Below are 18,305 nucleotides of genomic sequence, written 5' to 3' on the forward strand. Positions count from 1 at the left end.
CACCTTAAAGAAAACCTAAAACATGATGCTGGACTGATAATGTATCAGATCTATGAAATAGGAATAAGGCACCTAATGCGCCTGTAGCGCTGTTCTCCATGAGAATAACCTATCCTGCTACTCAACTAGCTCAGAATAGCAGAGGTGTTCTAACACAGCCCCTGTGCATACACTCTTTTATATTAACTTTAAAATAAAGCACCAGTACCCACCTTAGGGATCATTTATTAGATCTGTGTAACATGACTTGCTGTCTTTGCAGCTTCCACCTCATCTGCTAAGGGCAACAGAAATAGGATGGCGGGGGGGGGAGGGGAAAGCTGGTACACAAAACAAAACCGGGTGAACCTCACTGTTGAAGCAGTTAAATGTTGCCCAGTATCTCAACCACCAACTTCCTTTCATGCCAGGCAAAGACAAGCCACATCTGTTCTTTTCACAGGAAGTTACCAGCTTACACATTCCTTATGGTCTAAGCTGATACCTTGAGATGTGATCAACACTACTTTCAAACTTCCATAGTTGCTAATATAGTTACTTGGAGCTATGCACAGCATATAATGTGTGATGTAGTAATTACAGGGTTCCACGCCTCTGACCACATATGCACATGCTGAAGATCATGTTTTGTTTTGGGGGTATCACTTTCGTATTTGTAAATTAAATCCTACAGCAGACAAGATAACAGAAAAATGTATCAGGAATTTGTTCCTTCGAAAAGCAGAGTTACTTCAAAAGCAGAGTCTGAAAATAACAGATTAAAAAAAAATTTATCTATTTAAATAAGCAACTTCCTCACAGAAAAACTGATGCAGCATGACCTAGGTAAGTGAAAAGTGAGGTGGATCAAGAACTGGCTTAACTGCCATGCTCAAAGGGTTGTGATCAGCAGCACAAAGTCCAGCTGAAGGACAGTCACTACTGGAGTAACCCAGACATTGATACCTTATGCCAGTACTGTTTGACATCTTCATTAACGGGTCCGAGCACACCCTCATCAAGTTTGGAGGTGGTACAAAACTAGGAGGAGCAGTTGACCCACCACAGGGTCACGCTGCCAGAGAGAGGGACCTTGAGAGGCTGTAGAAATGGGCCAATGCAGTGGACTCACAAAGTTAACACTGGGGTGTGCAAAGTCCTGCACCTGGGAGGAATAACGCTATGCACCAGCAGAGGCTGAGAACTGACTGGCTGGACAGCAGCCTGACAAGGAAGGACTTGGAGGTGACAGGTTGCCCATAAGCCATCAGTGTGCCTTTGGCAAAGCAGGCCAGCAGCCTCCTGGACAGGATTAGGAAGAGCACTGCCAGCAGGTTGAGGAGAGTGATTGAGTGATTCTTTCCCATCATTCCTCGCTGGAGAGATGCATCTGGAGTATCATGTCCAGTTCTGGGCTTGCCAGTCCAAGACAGTCATGAGCAACTAGAGCAAGTCCAGCAAAGGGCCCTAAAAATGATCAAGCGAGGAGAGACAGCACTCACCCAAGGAGAAGCTGTTCAGCATGGAGAAAAGCAAGCAGCAGGGGAAGAAGAATTTTATCAGTGTGTACAAATACCTGATGAGGGAGTGTAACAATGTAGCCAGACTCATAGAAGCACTGAGGTTGGAAGGGACTTCTTGATATTTATTCCAATCTCCCTGCTCAAGCAGAGTCACCTAGAACAGGTTCCCTAGGACTGTGTCCAGTCAGGTTTTCCAACCTCTCTAGGCAATCTGTGCCAGTACTCAACCACCCTCACAGTGAGAAAGGTTTTTTCTTACATTCAGACAGAATGTAATGTGTTTTGATTTTTGTCCACTGCCTCCTCTCTTGTCATTGATCACTGCTGAGAAGAGTCTGGCTCCATCTTCTTTGTTCCCTTCCATCAGGTGTTTATACACATGGATGACATCCCCCTTGAGCCTCTTCTTTTCCAGTCACAGCTCTCTCAGCCTTCTCTCATAGGAAAGATCATAGAATAGAATCACAGAACAGTTTGGGTTGGAAGGGATCTTTAATCTAGTCCAACCCCCCTGCAACGAGCAGGGACATCTTCAATTAATCCAGGTTGCTCAGAGCCCCGTCCCACCTGATCTGGAATGTTTACAGGGATGGGGCATCTACCACCTCTCTGGGCAACCTGTGCCAGTGTTTCACCACCCTCACTGTCAAAAATGTCTTCCTTAAATCTAGTCTGAGTCTGCCCTCTTTTAGTTTAAAACTGTTACCCCTTGTCTTATCGCAACAGGCCCTACTAGATGCTCCAGTCCTTTCACCAACTTTGGCTGTGTGATGGACTCTGTCCAGTAAGTCTGTACCTTTCCTGTACTGGGGAGCCCAGAACTGGACACAGTACTCCAGATGCAGCCTCAGCAGCGGTGAGTAGAGAAGAAGGATGACCTCCCTTGACCTGCCAGCAACTCTTCCCAAGGTAGCCCAGGATACTGTTGGCCTTTTTTTGCTGGGAAGGTGCACTGCTGGCTCATGGTCAGCTTGTTGTCTGCCAGAGCCCCAAGGTCCTTTTAAGCAAAGTTACTTTCCGGATGGTCAGCCCCCAGTATGTATCAGTGCTTGGGGTTATTCTTTCGCAGATGCAGGACTATTCTCAGAGGTATCCAGTGACAGGACAAGAGGTAGAGGGCACAAATTGAAATAAAAGAAATTCCTTTTAAACATGAGAGAAAACTTTTTTACTGCAGGAGTGGTCAAATACTGATACTTGTTGTCCAGAGAGATTGTGGAGCCTCCACCATTGGAGATACACACAGTCCTGGTCAATCTGCTCTAATTGACCCTACTTTGAGCAGTGGCATTGGAGTAGGTTCCTTGCAGCCTCAGCTGTGGTACAATTTTAAGATTCAGTGGATGCACAAGCAAGTGTCAGAACATGGTCTTAATTACATTCCGCTACCGTAAATGAAGTTGAAAAAAATCAGCGAAATTAAGACTGCCTGTTGCACGTAATATTTTAGTATTTGACAAAGTTCCTGAATTGTAACTCCTTAGTTACTCAGTTTTGTGCACTTAATGCTAGATATAAAGTGTGACATGGATTCATTTTTCTTCTCCACAGTGTATAAAATTGTAACTTTCTTCAGTAACTGCACAGAAGATGTAGGTATCACCAATATTATTCCTTGAAGTACAAATCTTTAGTACTACTGTATAAGCAACACTGTGGTGAGAGTTATATTTTTAATCTACATTATATAACAAAGTTGACAACAAAATTAACATTTATAGTTAAGTTTTAATTTGCAGTCCTCATACCAACTAATCAGGGAAAATGGCATTTAAGTTAAATGAAAAACATAGTATTAAAACTCAGTATCCGATCACAAAGATTTTAAAGCACTAGAATGAGATACCACTACATAGTCTGAACCTACCTTTCTGCAATAATTTGACCTCTCCATTTTCTTTCTTGATTTCATTCATTATTTTGTGTTTCTTCTTCTCTTTTTGCTTCTTTTCCCTTTCTTTAATTTTGTCTTTGATTTGAGCTGAAATGCAAATATTTTACAATTAAGTAGGAATGGAAAACTAATTGTTGCATGCACGTTTCATATTACTCTTATGTAAGCTCTATTAAGAGGATAAAAGGAGGAGTTACAAGGAAATCCCAGTACTTACAATATGAAAAGCTAATATTTATCTGTTGCGTAATCTCACATAAGCTTATTTAACTCAGACAGTTTTGGTTTCTATTATGTTAGAACTGTATGCAACAACTCGATATGTTAACTGTATACAATTAACAGTTTTTCCTTACTCCTACTACCCTCTGCTCTTATTCTGCATCTGTAGTTGGCTCGTATTTCTTTTAATTCAAATTACACACATTAGATAAGAAATAGGGAAAAAGAGTACGGTTTGTACTGGGTTTGTACTATTCTCCTGGGTGCATGTATACACTAGAAACCTCACGTAACTATCTTCAGATAGTCTAAACTGGAAGGTTTTGCAAGTAGCTGGGAATGAAGACTTAATTTGTCAGCTGCAAAATCTTTTACATTAAGTTCACAGGCTACACTAATGCATTAATAGCAGTAAGATGTAATTAATAGAAACACATGAAATGTGCTGTGTTTGCACATCAGATATAGTGCACTGGTGCTTCCCTTGCTTACCAATCAGCAACAGCTTACCTGAGCAGTCACATTATTCATTTACTTTCTTGTCAAGTCACTCCAAGTTTTTAGATCATTGTCATACAAAAGCAGAGCCTTTAGGCACACTTTCTACATGAGAAAGACTAGACCCAGAGGAATTCATAATTTCAAGGAGTAATCTTTTCAAGCCAAGTTTAGATTTACTTTTGAGGCCAAGCATTTAGAAAAGTCAGATTTTACTAGTCTTAGACACACTGCAGCCAGCATTTCATGCCTTGTTTCTTGGCCTACTCCAAGCATTGCCTCCCCAGGGAAAGAGGAAATCTGATTTCAAGCTTCTACATAATGTTTTGCTTCAGAATGCTTTCTCAATAATACAGCTGAGAGACAATCCTGATGTTTTATTTATGGTATTGCATTATAAACCCCATGTGGAAGCAAAGAGAAATCCAATTACTTTTCCTCAAGCATTCACATAAAATAGAAGAAGCAGCTATCTTCACTACTAACAAATCAGAAATATTCCTCAGAATGAAACCAAAGAAAGCTTTCAATTCTAGAAGGCAATATAGAGTGTCTCATGACAAAACTATTTATGAAGGATGTTAATAGTTAAACAAAAGGCACAAAGGGTTGACAGTCATCACAGAATCATTAAGGTTGGAAAAGACCTTTAAGGTCATGAAGTCCAACCGTTAACCCAACACCACCATGACCCCCAAATCAAGTCCCGAAGCACCACATCCACACATTTTTTTGAACGTTTCCAGTGATGGTGACTCCACCACCTCCCTGGGCAGCCTGTTCCAATGCTTGACTGAATTGCTGTTCCAATTCTCAGTAAAGAAATTTTTCCTAATATCCAATCTAAACCTCCCCTGGCGCAACTTTCCTCTCATCCTATCACTAGTTACTTGGGAGAAGAGACCAACACCCACATCGCCACAACCCCCTTTCAGGTAGTTGTAGAGAGCGATAAGGTGTCCCCTCAGCCCCCTCTTCTCCAGACTGAACAACCCCAGTTCCCTCAGCCGCTCCTCATAAGACTTGTGCTCCAGACCCCTCACCAGCTTCGTTGCCCTTCTCTGGACACACTCCAGCACCTCAATGTCCTTCTTGTAGTGAGGGGCCCAAAGCTGAACACAGGATTCAAGGTGCAGCCTCGCCAGTGCCGAGTACAGGGGCACGATCACTTCCCTACTCCTGCTGGCCACACTATTCCTGATACAGGCCAGGACGCTGTTGGCCTTCTTGGCCTCCTGGGCACACTGCCGGCTCATATTCAGCTGGCTGTCAACTAGCACCCCCAGGTCCTTTTCTGCCGGGCAGCTCTCCAGCCACTCCTCCCCAAGCCTGTAGCGTTGCATGGGGTTGTTGTGACCCAAGTGCAGGATCTGGCACTTGGCCTTGTTAAACCTCATACAGTTGACCTTGGCCCATCGATCCAGCCTGCCCAGATCCCTCTGCAGAGCCCTCCGACACTCCAGCAGATCAACACTCTCACTCAACTTGCTGTCATCCGCAAACTTACTGAGGGAGCACTCGATCCCTTCATCCATGTCATCGATAAAGATACTGAACAAGACTGGCCCCAGAACCGAGCCCTGATGAACACCCCTTGTGACCAGCCACCAGCTGGATTTAACGCCATTCACCACTACTCTCTGAGCTCAGCCATCCAGCCAGTAATCCACATAAATGAATACTGTAACGACTCCACAGCATTCATATCTTTCGTTTTAGGAGTTTTCTAGTAAGGCTACAGACCTTGAGCCCCAGCAGTTGTTAGGATGAAGAATGTATTTTGTGAAGAGCCTAGGAAGGAAAATAAAAACCAAAAGAGATGGCAATTGAGGTATGTCTGTTGTCTATCCACAGATCAAGATAAGCAGTGAGGAAAGAAAAGAAACTATGCTGGCACAAAAGCAGTGAGAAATAAGGTAGCTGTGCTTAAAACTGTCTGGAAGACTTAGTTCTAAGTGACTGAAACGATCATGTCCAAGAGCAGCATTCTAACAGTTCAATGAGAAGAGATGACAAAACAGATTCATCTATATAGCAGATCATGGAATCCAAACAAGTTTTCCTAAGCAACACAAACCTGTACTTCCTAGGAGTAGGTTAAGCAGACATCAATCTTCCTCTACAGCCCACCTCTCCCCCAAAAGAAACACCCAAATTGTAAATCCCCTGCAACTTAAAAAATCTGAAGTAGGAAATAAATTATGTAACAGGAATTTAAGTAACACTCTGAAAGCAGATACTCATTCAGCAAGTAAGCAGTTAACACGACGTTTGATTTGTAACCTGCACTGAATGTTCAACTCAGCCAGGATTATAATTATCATGGGAAAATCTAGATTTTATCTCAACATTTGCATACTGTTAAGAGGCACAGTTGACTTCTGCTATCACTTATGAATTAAAGAAAGACTGAATAGCATATATAAATCCTGAGCCTTGTTGAAAGAGGAAGAAAGACTGAAAGAATCCTTTATTGCAGGCTCATGAATAGCATCACAGGCCAATGAATCTTCAAGTTTTGTCAGAAGCAACAAAGTAAGGACAGAGAACAAGTTGAAACCTTTTAAACAGAGTCTAGTTTATTTTCACATTTAGAAAGCAATAAGTAGTAGAGTCCATGGTGAGAAGTTCCTGACAAAAGAAACAATGAAAGTGTCCTGTGACCTCCTCCAGCAACAGCCACAAGCAAATCATACCTGAAGTGACTGCAAATACAATGTACGTGCAGATGATGAAGGTTTGAAATTAAACTTAACTATTTCCCTTTTAGAAACCACAGTACTATAACAAAACCAGTATACAGCCTCAGGCAAGCAAAGAACAGTTGAGAATTCCAACTTAAATGTACAAATTCTAGGGTTCCTCCCTCAAAGCCCACAGAATAGATAAGCAATAGATAGTAGAGTTCTCCTTAAAAAAAGCGTAAATAAATACTGAAATAAAGACAAAACATAATATAATGTAAAAGTTCTATGTCGAAATGGGAGTCATTCCATGGATTAACACTTGGGTCTTAATTGTCAGTTCAAATGTTTTCAGTTTATGAGTAAAAGTAAGTATTTTCTAGTCTGGCTGACAGAACTCAAACACAATTCTCAAAGTTCTGCAGATTGTTCTCCTCAGTGACAGATATTCCATTTCACAGCTTTCAATGGGATGCAGAGATAAAAATCAACCAAATTATTTTAAGCTTGAGTTTACTACAACATCTATTGCAATTTAACTCTGCTGTCTCTGCCAAGGTCAGTAAATTTAGAAGCATTCAATAGTCATTACAGTCAATAAACATGATTAAAATATGCCTATGGCACAGATATCTAACAAGGGTGGGCAAGACAATTCTCCAAGTACATACTAACTCTGTCACTGTATGATGCTGCCCAATAAAGTTGATACAGTCCAACACACGCTAGAGCTTTTTAGGACTTTCCAAAATGCTACAGATCAGTATCTCTCTGTCTTCTCAAACATAAGGTATGAATTCTATCCAGCCACACATAATTTCAGTCGAAATCTCACTGTCTCAAACACGAATCATGAAAATCCTTCACAAAAATCCATCTTTAAAATGGACATGTCCAACATTAAGCAATTTACAGTCTATATGTCATAGAATAAACAACCAGGAAGTGAGGTTGGCAAGGGAAAACAAGACAAAACTTGTTCTGTTGAGCAAGTTAAGAAAACTCGGAATGCTCTTGTATAGCTTTTTTGAGGTTTACCAGAAACAGCTACTACTGATCCAAAACTTTAGTTCTCCACGTCATTTGTAGGGCAACAGCATCTCAAAGTGGTAAAAGGTAGAGAAGTTTATAAGAACTTTCTAAGCCCACAGAATAATCTGCCATCGGCTTTCACCGATACTCCTCCTAACAAGTTTAAAAAAAAAAAAAAAAGCTTGAGCTGCTGATAAAATGAATCCTCAGGGAAATAATGCAACCCAAATGGTCAATGATCAGGACAAGAGAACATCAAGTACCAACAGCTATTACCTCTGTATGTCAACAGCATTGCAATTGCCACTGGAATAGTTTCAAGTTTCATAATGATGAAAAACTGAAGCTTCAGAAAAACAATTAACAAATTTAAGTCTTATATGCTAATGAGAAGATAATTTAAGTTCAAAACAAGGTGAAAGGGTAATTTGACTCAAACAGGGAAGACAAGTTTTAATAAAAGGTCTTCATTGTAAAAAAAATAAAACTATGGATATAGGTGTACCAGTGACTAGAAGCTAAAGTCTGACATCCCTAGTCCATAAATGATCATGTTACAGGTTTTTTTTTTTTTGGTAAACAAAGGCACAAGTTAGTCACAGGAACAACTTACCAAATAGCTGTGGTCCATTATTGGAATTTTTTCCACAAGGGTGTGGGTAATTTGTTTTGGTGTGTGTTTGTTCATGTGGTGGTGGGTTTGTTCATGTGGTGGTGGGTAAAAAGTCCTAATCTCAATAAAACATTAAAAAAAAAAATAAGCACAGCGTATATTCTGCAGGAAAACACAAAAACGTTTATCGTAACCCTTTCAAAATTCATCAACATTATACAGTATTTTTAAGTGAAGCCACCTAAATTTTAGTAGATATTAAAAAAATCCAGCAATATAAACTTCAGCTTTATTTAAGCTAAGTTTTTTGCTCTTTCCCTTTTAACAAAGTTGTTCTGGTAAGGGATAAGAAAAAAATTAGTCAGGTACTGAATATGAGGATTTGTCTAATGTTTCATCTGTTTGTTGGAGGTTTTTTGTGCATGATTTTTTTTTTTAATTATTGGATGAAAACAGACACAAAAAATCCTCTTATGTCTGCTCTACTTCAAAAAGGCAGAAAATACCAAATCCTAGAAGTTAGTATCCCAATTCTTCCAGCAGAAGAAAAAGTCAATCATGATGCCATGAACTATATCTGAAGTGATAGAAATATTTAATAGTCGTGTAAGATAGCAATAGAAAAATGCAATGAAACAAGTCTCTCTGGGAAAATACCAGTTCCTCTACTACAGATTTAAATTAAAATTTTCTGTTTTATCAGCAAATCACTCATATCAAAACCCTTAATCTTAAAACCATCCAAAACCCTAAGCAATGCACTAGTTCTCAACTTCACCAGAACACGGCTGGATGACTGATGTCTCTGTTTCTACTCACCATATTGTACTGAGACAGTTGATAGTTATTTCACCTTAGCCCGATGCTTATACTGCTGCAATAGCTTTCTTGTGACATTCAACACCCAAAGAAGTCAGTGGTCGTCAAAACACTATCTTTTTTTTCATTCGACAAATTTTAGGGATTAGCTCCAAAGAGCAGATGATATATTCACTCAGATATATTCATGTCTCTTCACATTAATCAATATTTTCCACTGTGTTTTTAACAACTAAATTAGGGACAATTATGACTAAAACACACTAATTATCACATACACAAAGTTTTCATACATACATACAAACATTACTGTAGCACAGTAACCCTTAGTCTTCTATATCATTGCTCATTGTACTATGTGCTCTTCCTGCACACACACAGACTTTCTATTCTTTTACGTATCTCTAAACACACTAAAACTAAATGCCAAAAGTTTGAAGTAATTTGTATCCCCAGGTGAAGATGGAAGAATGCTGTATCTTTTAATGAAGTTCCCCTGTCAAAATGCACTTTTGCTTTTGACAGAGAAATACACTGCTCAGGAAATAACTGGTCACAGATTAAACAGAGTTTGTAAATACTTCCTACTAGGATTAAAAATAAAAAAGAAATACCAATCACAGTAGGAATCAGCTACAGAAGGTCCAGTAAATTTAAGCTCACTTCTCAGCTTTCAAGATTTGCTGCCTGAAGAAAAAAAAAAAATCTCTATTATTATAGAGGGTTTTTTTAACTCTACTAAATATGCCAATGCCATTGTAAACTTTTCAAAATACAAAGTTCTGTAGGAATAAGTATCCCTGTTTGGAGGAAATACAATACCCAAGGAATGAAGAGATTTCTAGATGTCTCATTCAAGTTCACAACACGAGTATCACGAGAAAGTCCGTGTTCTTTGGTTTTAAGGTCATAGGAACAGTATACCCATGAATGAAATGAAGCAACAGCAGCATATTAAAAAAAAAAAGTGCTATATATAGACAGGAAGAATTCCATTATGAAGAAGTGTTCCACCTCACCTTCATAAATGGCATCTGAAGAATGCTTTCACTTTACAGTGAATCCACATGCATAACTGAATTAATTCAGAATGATATGCATACTTCCTCTTCAAATCCAAAAGCTTCTGCTTTTTCTGGATGTTGCGTTAAGTACATAAATAAATGTAATATGTACTGCATTTATAAGGTAAACAGCCATTTACAACTAAAGGCTAATGAAAAAGCTTTCTGTTTCCTAACTAGGTAGATACCTTCTCATAACGATTGCAGTTATTTCCCAAGTAGTAAATAAAGGGACACAAATTCATAGACCACACCATTCTGATTTCAGAAATTTAACCAGATCTTTGCCTCTACTGCAAGATTTCTACAGACAAAAAGGTAGTTCAAGTGCATAGAGAACGAGTCAAGTGGGAAATGGTCTGTAGTGGATTACATGCAACGCAGTTGCTGTCACATTGTGAAATTCACACTCTGAAGCCGACACAGGAGCTCAAGCAAGTCCGCTTCAGCACTGAAAGAGAGCTTTACAACTTTGTCAGATGCCAAAAGTCACAGCTGCTTTGCATCAGGTTTCCAGATGGTAACCCACATTAGTAGTCAGTCACAGATTACGTTCAAAGTATTCTGTCTCTCTCTCTTCCCTTTGATTTAAGGGCTGTCACTGCACATCAGGCAAAATATTTACAAACTACCACTAACGGACACCATCAATACAGTTAACACCAACAGTACTGTAACTGAAGGGAAATGGGAGGAGGAGGGGAGTACAAGAACATCAGTCACCATTCCTTCCATGGGCACTCTCCTCCCTTTATACAAATACCCATAAAAATAAAACCTCAAGCAGCCATGTTTATCTAGTTATGCAGCTACATGAAGCACGTTTAACACCACTATGTTAACGGTTTTGACACCTGCACTTTTATTACATCATACACAGGGTACACTGGAGAGCAGGCTTCCTGACTTCATGAACGTGAAAACACTCAGACATATTTCTTAGATACAAAAAAAATTCATGTTAGCTTTCTCATTCCAGTAACCCCAAATATTTGGCTGGCATTCCTTTCAGTAATTAAAGTTTAAAATCCAAGATATGACTAAAGAAATCCCCTTACCAAGTGAGAACACTTCCCCAAGCCCTCCAGTAAATGAGAAGGAAGATAGACCCTTTTCAGAATCAAAACACTTCCAAGAAATTTAAGTCTAATCTTTGCAATTCCTCTAATCTTTGCACTTCTAAAGGAGACCTATATGCAGAACTCCATAAGCAAAGGTTAAGCTCAAGCACTAGGGAGTTTCATCAGAAGTTGGTAGTGGAGAATGTGACAGCTGCAAACAAGGCCTCTACAAGAGGTTTCAGATCTGATGTTTCAGCCTACTGATCTTGTTTCAACTAAAAAAAAAAATTATTTATTATTCTATAACCAGAATAAGTTTCTTCTGCAGAAATTACACACAGAGCTGGATTCTGGTGTACAGCAGAGGCTTGCTTTGTTCTCCAGCTTAGAAAGTGAAAGATTTTGTTCTATCCAGCAAAGTTTCATGGTTATTTCACAGAAACGAAAAGGGGACAAGGTCCTTCAGGAGAAAGATAAATTCCTCCAAATTCATCTTAACATTGGATGCTTACATTAATGTCACTATCAGCTCTCAAACCTCAACTTCATATAACTCTCAAACATCCAAAGAAATTTGAGAAGTCCCCCTTCCTCCTGTATACCACACTTAAAACTCCAAACACTTTTCTAGACATTGCTGATTACAGTGGGGTATCTAAACAGAAATATATTAAAGAATTTAGAAGAGAGTGATCAAAAGGCCTCACAAGCATGAAAATGACTGCTGAATTTATGGCGTTTGGCAGGGGGGAGGGGGAAGTGAGTCAAGCCACACAGCACAAAAAAAGCAAAAGAAGTAAACAGAAGAAGGAAATGCTTAGCAAAGAAAAAAAGACAACCTAACTAGCAAGACGCATGATCCCAGCTCTAAAGGGGACAAGAAAAAGATCCAAAACTTTCTCCAACAGTCAGACTGTGAAATGAGCATACTTCTGGATGCAAACCGAGCTTAACAAGCCTGAAAACCGACATTTCTTGAAAGCTTAAAAACCAGAAGTGTCATGCAGCTCAAATCAACAAAGTTATCAGAAAAATCACTGGCAAATGCCCACCTGAAATCTAATCTAATCCATCCTTCAGACAGCAGGAGAAAGGAAGCAGGGGGGGAAACCTAGAAGGAAAAACAAGAGCTGCAGTACCATGTTCAGCTTTCTTGCTCATGGGAACCCCCATTTGCAAGTTACAAATACCAGTCTCATTCTGTAATTCCGGGCACACTAAGGGAATCTCATCAGCAAATGGATCATTGAAGAAAAAAAATAGAAAGGGAAATTGTACACAGAAACAGCAAGAAAACCAGAAAAGACTGTTCACACATCTGAATCACACCTTACAGCAAGTCTATGGACCAAAACAAAAAACTTTGAGCAGGCATCATCTGATGAAGTGGGGAGTGGCTGAGCTGAGCTTTGCACTGTTAAGAAAACAATTTCAACTATGAACTGCTAGAGCAGAGTGTCAGTTAAATGACTAACTGAATCCGTACAGTCATAAACTGGAAGAGCAATCATTTCTGTCAGATTCACACAAAAACAGTTACACAACTTCTAATTCCACTATCAGAATCTACTTGACAAGTGAAATTTAATCTTATTTTAAACAGCCAAAAGCTCATACCTGCAGGATAAATCATGCAGATGGCAAAATGGTCTTCCAGCTTCCCTGTATGCTAGATCATCATCTCAGAAGGGTTCACTTAACTGCATTCATTTAATTGAAACACAGGCTGTAAGGCCTGGTCATGACTCTGCAAGTTAAAGGTCTTTCCAATGAATACCAGAGAAACCTGTAAACGAAGACTCATTCAAGAAGAAAATACTAAAAGCTTAAAAAAAGCTTTAAACACATCCATCTTGGCTATAACCAAGCTTAACAGTCCCAGCAATCCCATGAGACAAATTTTGCCATTCTCCACCCTGATCCCTCAGCTTCATTCCTCCTTTTCTCTAGCAGTAAGGTCTGTACAGGCCCTCCCTCCCTCTCACCAGCATAAAGCTTTTTCTCCTAGTGTCGTGCTTGCTATATGTAGCACAGTATGCACACAGCTCACCAATTAGAAATGCGACTCCTCCCAATTCACAGACACTGGCACCCTTATCAGTACAACATTCAACTGGGAATTCCACTCCACCCCATATACTCATGTGCAATGTATTTCCACTTTAGCTGCAAAGAAGAGGACAGAGTTCTTCCATCTTCAGAGTCTCAAAACTTGCCTGCATTAAGTTGCTTTTTAGAAAGTATTACCAGCTGCACATCTGACAGCTTCTATGAACTCATCTTATTAACAGCTAAAGGGGCACATTTCATTCCTATTTTCCCCCCTATATATTCTGTGTGGCTCTCCATTTTTTGTATTATACAAAATCCTCTAAATTCACCCTGATGTCATCTGTAGGTTGCCTAAGTTTTCCACCCTCCCTCTATCCTACCCTTCCTCTAACCTTCCTTGCCTTTTCCGTAGCACCTACGTATATGTCTTTTGTCCCAAAACAGTATCAGAATCACCTCTCCCTGACACAGCTTTTGCATGCTATTTCCTCTCTCTTTCATGTCAGTATCTCAAATTCACTCATTCCACATTGACTCATCACTGCTGCTGCCAGAGTCCCTAAGGTATCTTCCTCCAGTCTATGCCACAGTCCCAGCAATCCCAACGCACGAGTTCTGTCTATTCCACTCTCCTACTCTAATATATCATTCTTAGTCTTCCTCTGTACTTAGGATTCTGCATGCTCCCCCAGTCATTCTTTTCTCCCTGCATCATAACTGCATTTCTCTTTTACTCTCTGAAAAGTAAATTATTCACAGGATTAACAGCATAAACCTGTTCTTTAATCTACAACCAAATACGAAACCACTTTAAAAAGGCTGGCTGCTCTCAGCAGAAGACTCAGTGCATCCCTCACTTTCTTACAGCCTTCTCTGCAAAAATACAGCGTTGAATGAATATAAAGTTTTTTATTTATACAGGAAACTATGCCACAAAATTTTAGCTATAGAAACCACTTCCTCTAAACAGAAACCTGGAGACCCAGATGCCATACGGGCATCATTTGCTTTGGAAAAGGTTATTTGTTGCCTGTACTTGGGTTTTCAAGAAATAAATGAAAGGTGAAAAGACATGTTCTGAGCAAACAGCAAGTAAAACATCAAATACTTGTGCCTGTCAGTATATAAGTTCTGAGAAAATAGCCTTTCCAGGTACAATGTGTATAATTTCTTCTTTAAAGATGAATCACTGCTTCCAGGAGGGTTCAATTAAAATTATTCAGTTGACACCATTACTGTCATCATTTCTTTTACCAATGTGCAAAAAAAACCCATTTCATCCTGTTATTGCAATATTGTTCTCAGAGATTTATTGTATACTAGCTGTCAAGATCCCAAGAACAAAAGGATGCGTGCAACACGCTGACCAAAAAGAACTAATTAGAAAAAAATACATGCTCAATGGTAAGTGAATCGGAGACTGAGATACTTAGTGGAAACCAGTAGAAAATGCAATAAGGCAGCCAGACAGTGTAGTCAATAGGCAAAAAGGAATATTAATAATTGCTCTCTACAAGTTTGGCTCATCCTGTAAGTGCAGGTATGGACCACAATCAAAGTAACCTAAGCCTACGTAACAGCTATCACTTATCTTTCCTTTGAAAGAAAGTAAACTTGCTTAAACTAGGTAATAGAGCGATTGTTTAAAGTTCTTCCTATTTCAACATAAATGCAAAAACATCAACATCTGATTTAAGGTTACTGGAGACTGGGAAAGCATACACTGGAAATAAAAGCATATATTCCTGTGTTGTCTTTTACTTCCTAAGCATCTGTTAATCACAGTCAGCAAGAATCTAAACAAGAAACTAGCCTAATATCTTGTTTTATCTGGTATGGCCATTTTTGTCCAGCCCCATTAATAAACCAACCCAGCACTCCTCCCCTTCTTCTCAAGGCCTCAGGCATTTCTTGGAAGATTTTACCCAGTGATCTTCAGGAAATAAAGCAAACCTGAGCAGCAACTAAATGAGGTTTTAGAAGTCCAAATATCTAAATTTTAACTGCATGCTCTGTAGCACTCGATGACTTTGCCTGCAAAAATTAATCGCCTAATAAAGGAAATCATTCGGCACTTAATTTTATAATTGGTGGGGGTTTGTAACATGCAGTCTTCTCCACACGCCCCCCCCCCCAACGACAGAAACACAGTTTCGTTCGCAGATCTCTAGTAAATTACTAGGCACCCTTATTTCCCTAATAGGTAAGAAAACCTAAGGCCTCTGGCAGCTTCTAGCTGACGCCGTCGACGATTCCACACCCCCTTTTTTGACAGGATTGACGGCAGACTAAGCCGCCGCTGCCTTCTCCGCACGCTTACACAACGCCAGCGGTCTCCCGCCAGGGCCTCGCAGGCAGCCGGTAAGCCGAGCCAGCCCCGGCGCCGCAGAGGCCGGGCGGAGGGGCTGACAGGTAAGGCCCCCGGGAAGCGGCGCTGCCCCGGGGCCAGCGTGCTGAGGCGGGGCAGGGGCAGGCGGCCATTCCAACGGCTCGACCCCAGCATCGCAACCATTTCCTGCGCCCTCACGGCAGCTACAGCAGCTCCGGGCACCTTCACGTACAGCACCATGCCCACCCTGCCCAGCCCGGGCGTGCTGCTCCTTCCAGATCTCCCCCCGCCTTCACCGCCACTCCTCCCAGCCCTCCCCTCAGGCTGCTAGCAGCAAGCGATCCCCCGCGGGCAGCGCACAGCCCCGGCGCCCGCCCCTCACCTTTCGGCAACAGCAGTTTCACCTCTCCGTTCTCCTCCCGGCCTGCCGCACCCATGACCCCGCCGCCATCTCCCACCGCCGCCACCGCAGGCAGGGCCCCGTGCTTCCTCCTCTCCTTGTCCCGCTTTTCCTTCGGCCTCTTCGACTTGGCGCTCCCGCCGCCAGCGCCGACCGCCCCGCCGCTACCGCAGCCTCCCGCCTCGACGGCCAGAGCCAGGCGGTGCCGGTGGTGGCGGTGCTGGTGCTGCTGGTAGGAAGAGGAGGGGGAGGCGGACGACGGTAGCAAAACGGCGGGCGACAGCAGCTTCCGGGGCAGTTGAGAAGGGAAAGCGAAGCCCCCCGCGCTCCCGGAGGGGCCAGAAGGGAGCGCGGGGAAGCCCCATGCCGCGGGGCTGGTGTAGCTCGGCACGACCGTCGGCAGCGGCAGCTTGCCGCTCCCGCCGGTGCCGCCGCCGCCGCCGCCACCACCACCACCGCCCCCTTCACCGTTGACGCGCTTAGTGCCCTTCAGGTTCCTCTCATCGGCTCCCTTCATCTTCTTAGCGGCTGGCTGGGACCCGCGAGAAACCTTCGCGTCCGGGGCCGGCCTGGCGCCGAACGGCTCCTGCTCGGGCGACGCCGCGCCACGAACGGCGCTCGGCAGCTCCGCCATTTTGGGCTCCTGCTTCTATTTACTCTCGGCTCGCCTCAACCGACAGAACCGGGAGGAGCGGGGGGGCGCCCCCGCCTCGCCCAATAGGCAGGGGAGGCGCCGGAGAGACAGCGGGGTAGACCAATTGCAGGGCAAGGAGGGGGCGGATTTTCAGGGAATTGGGGGCGGCGGGCTCGGCTGAGTGCGCAGTCCGGGGCGGGGGGGGAGTGCCGCTGTCAGGGCGGACGCGGGACGGGGTCGGGGTGGCGCTGCTGCTCGGCTGGGCTCGGCGTGGTCCCCGTCCCCAGCGCCGAAGGGTGTGGCGGGAGCAGGGCGGGCAGCCGCGCCGAGCCATGGCGGGCGGGGCCGTGCCTGGCCGCGGCAGCCGGAGGGGGAGGCCTGGGCCTGGGGGGCCGCGGCGCGGGGAGCCGCTTCTCCGGCATCTGAGCGGTGGCGCGTTACGGCGGATCCTGGCGGCGCTAGCGAGCCGGGAGCTGGTTTTCTTCAACGCTTCAGGTTTTGAGCTTCCCAGCTGCGGGCTGGCACGGCTCGCTGCGGGGAGGGCTGAGGGAATCCCGGCAGGCCCGCGGCCACCGCCCGCCGCGCGGGCTGTTTCCCGAGAAAGGCTTTTGTTTAGAAATACGGAGCGTTTGGAAGAGCAGCCTTTCCCCGCGGCTGCGCTGGCAGTAGCCCGTGAGGTGATGTAGCCCGCCTCTCGGGCCGAGGCCGCCGCAGCGCCCCGGGTAGGCCTGTCCCGGAGCTGCGCGGGAATGCGCCAGCGGGCGCCTGGGGTCTCCGGCTGAGTCCCAGCGGCGTGTCTGCCTGTAGCCGCCTTTTCCGCGCTCTCCCAGTCCTCGGAGGAAGCCGGATTAAGGACGGGGAGCTCTTGTGGACCTGATGGGAGGAAGGCAAGCCAGCTGCAAAGGCTGGCTGCTGCGTGAGGTGCCGTCTCGCCGGCGCAGGCGGATGTCGGTCTTGTCAGCAAGAACACTGACACCGGACCGCTACGCTTCAGTAGAGAGATTGCACTGCTGCTTCCTCCAAAGCGAAGGCACCACGGCCTGTCGGGTGGAGTTTATTGCCACAAATAAGAGCCCCCCCGAGCCGTGCCTCTGCCATCTACAGCTGCCATCGCCGCCCTTCAGGTGCAGGCTGAAATTCTCCCAAGACTTAGTGTAAGCGGGAAGCGGTCACAGAAGCAAACAGAAGGTGAGCCCTTGTTGCCTTGAGTGTTTGCATTGCCAGTCTCCTGCTCCAGTTAGTCATACCTGCAAGTCTCCTTGTCGCAGTGGAAAGAACAGAATAACTACCACATTAAACTTTACCTGGCAGATTGCTGCCAAATCAGATTGCTCTGTGAAATTCTGTGTATGATGTATTAGCAGACAAACAAGGTTTTGAGATGAGATTTTTTCGCTTCACAAACTATATTTAGTTGAGCTGCAACTGATCATCCTCAGAATAAGCTTCCTCCTAGCACTCTGGCTATCTCCTCCTTTGTTTCATTTTTTTGCAAATTGTC

At 43.4% G+C, this 18,305-nt stretch overlaps 1 protein-coding gene across 1 annotated transcript in view; it reads right to left on the bottom strand.

Moving 5' to 3' along the window:
- Positions 1–16,804, bottom strand: part of RSBN1L (round spermatid basic protein 1 like) — a gene marked incomplete at both ends in the record, with an annotated part of 50,954 nt that extends 34,150 nt beyond the window's left edge. The window contains 2 exons of the mRNA XM_082005035.1: positions 3,370–3,483; positions 16,153–16,804. Coding sequence (XP_081861161.1) covers positions 3,370–3,483; positions 16,153–16,804 — 766 coding nt within the window. The remainder of the gene's footprint in view (positions 1–3,369; positions 3,484–16,152) is intronic.
- Between the last annotated feature and the right edge of the window lie 1,501 nt (positions 16,805–18,305).

The sequence above is a fragment of the Phaethon aethereus genome (genome assembly GCF_964289735.1).
Source record: "Phaethon aethereus genome assembly, chromosome: 1".
In the NCBI taxonomy this organism is placed as follows: domain Eukaryota; kingdom Metazoa; phylum Chordata; class Aves; order Phaethontiformes; family Phaethontidae; genus Phaethon; species Phaethon aethereus.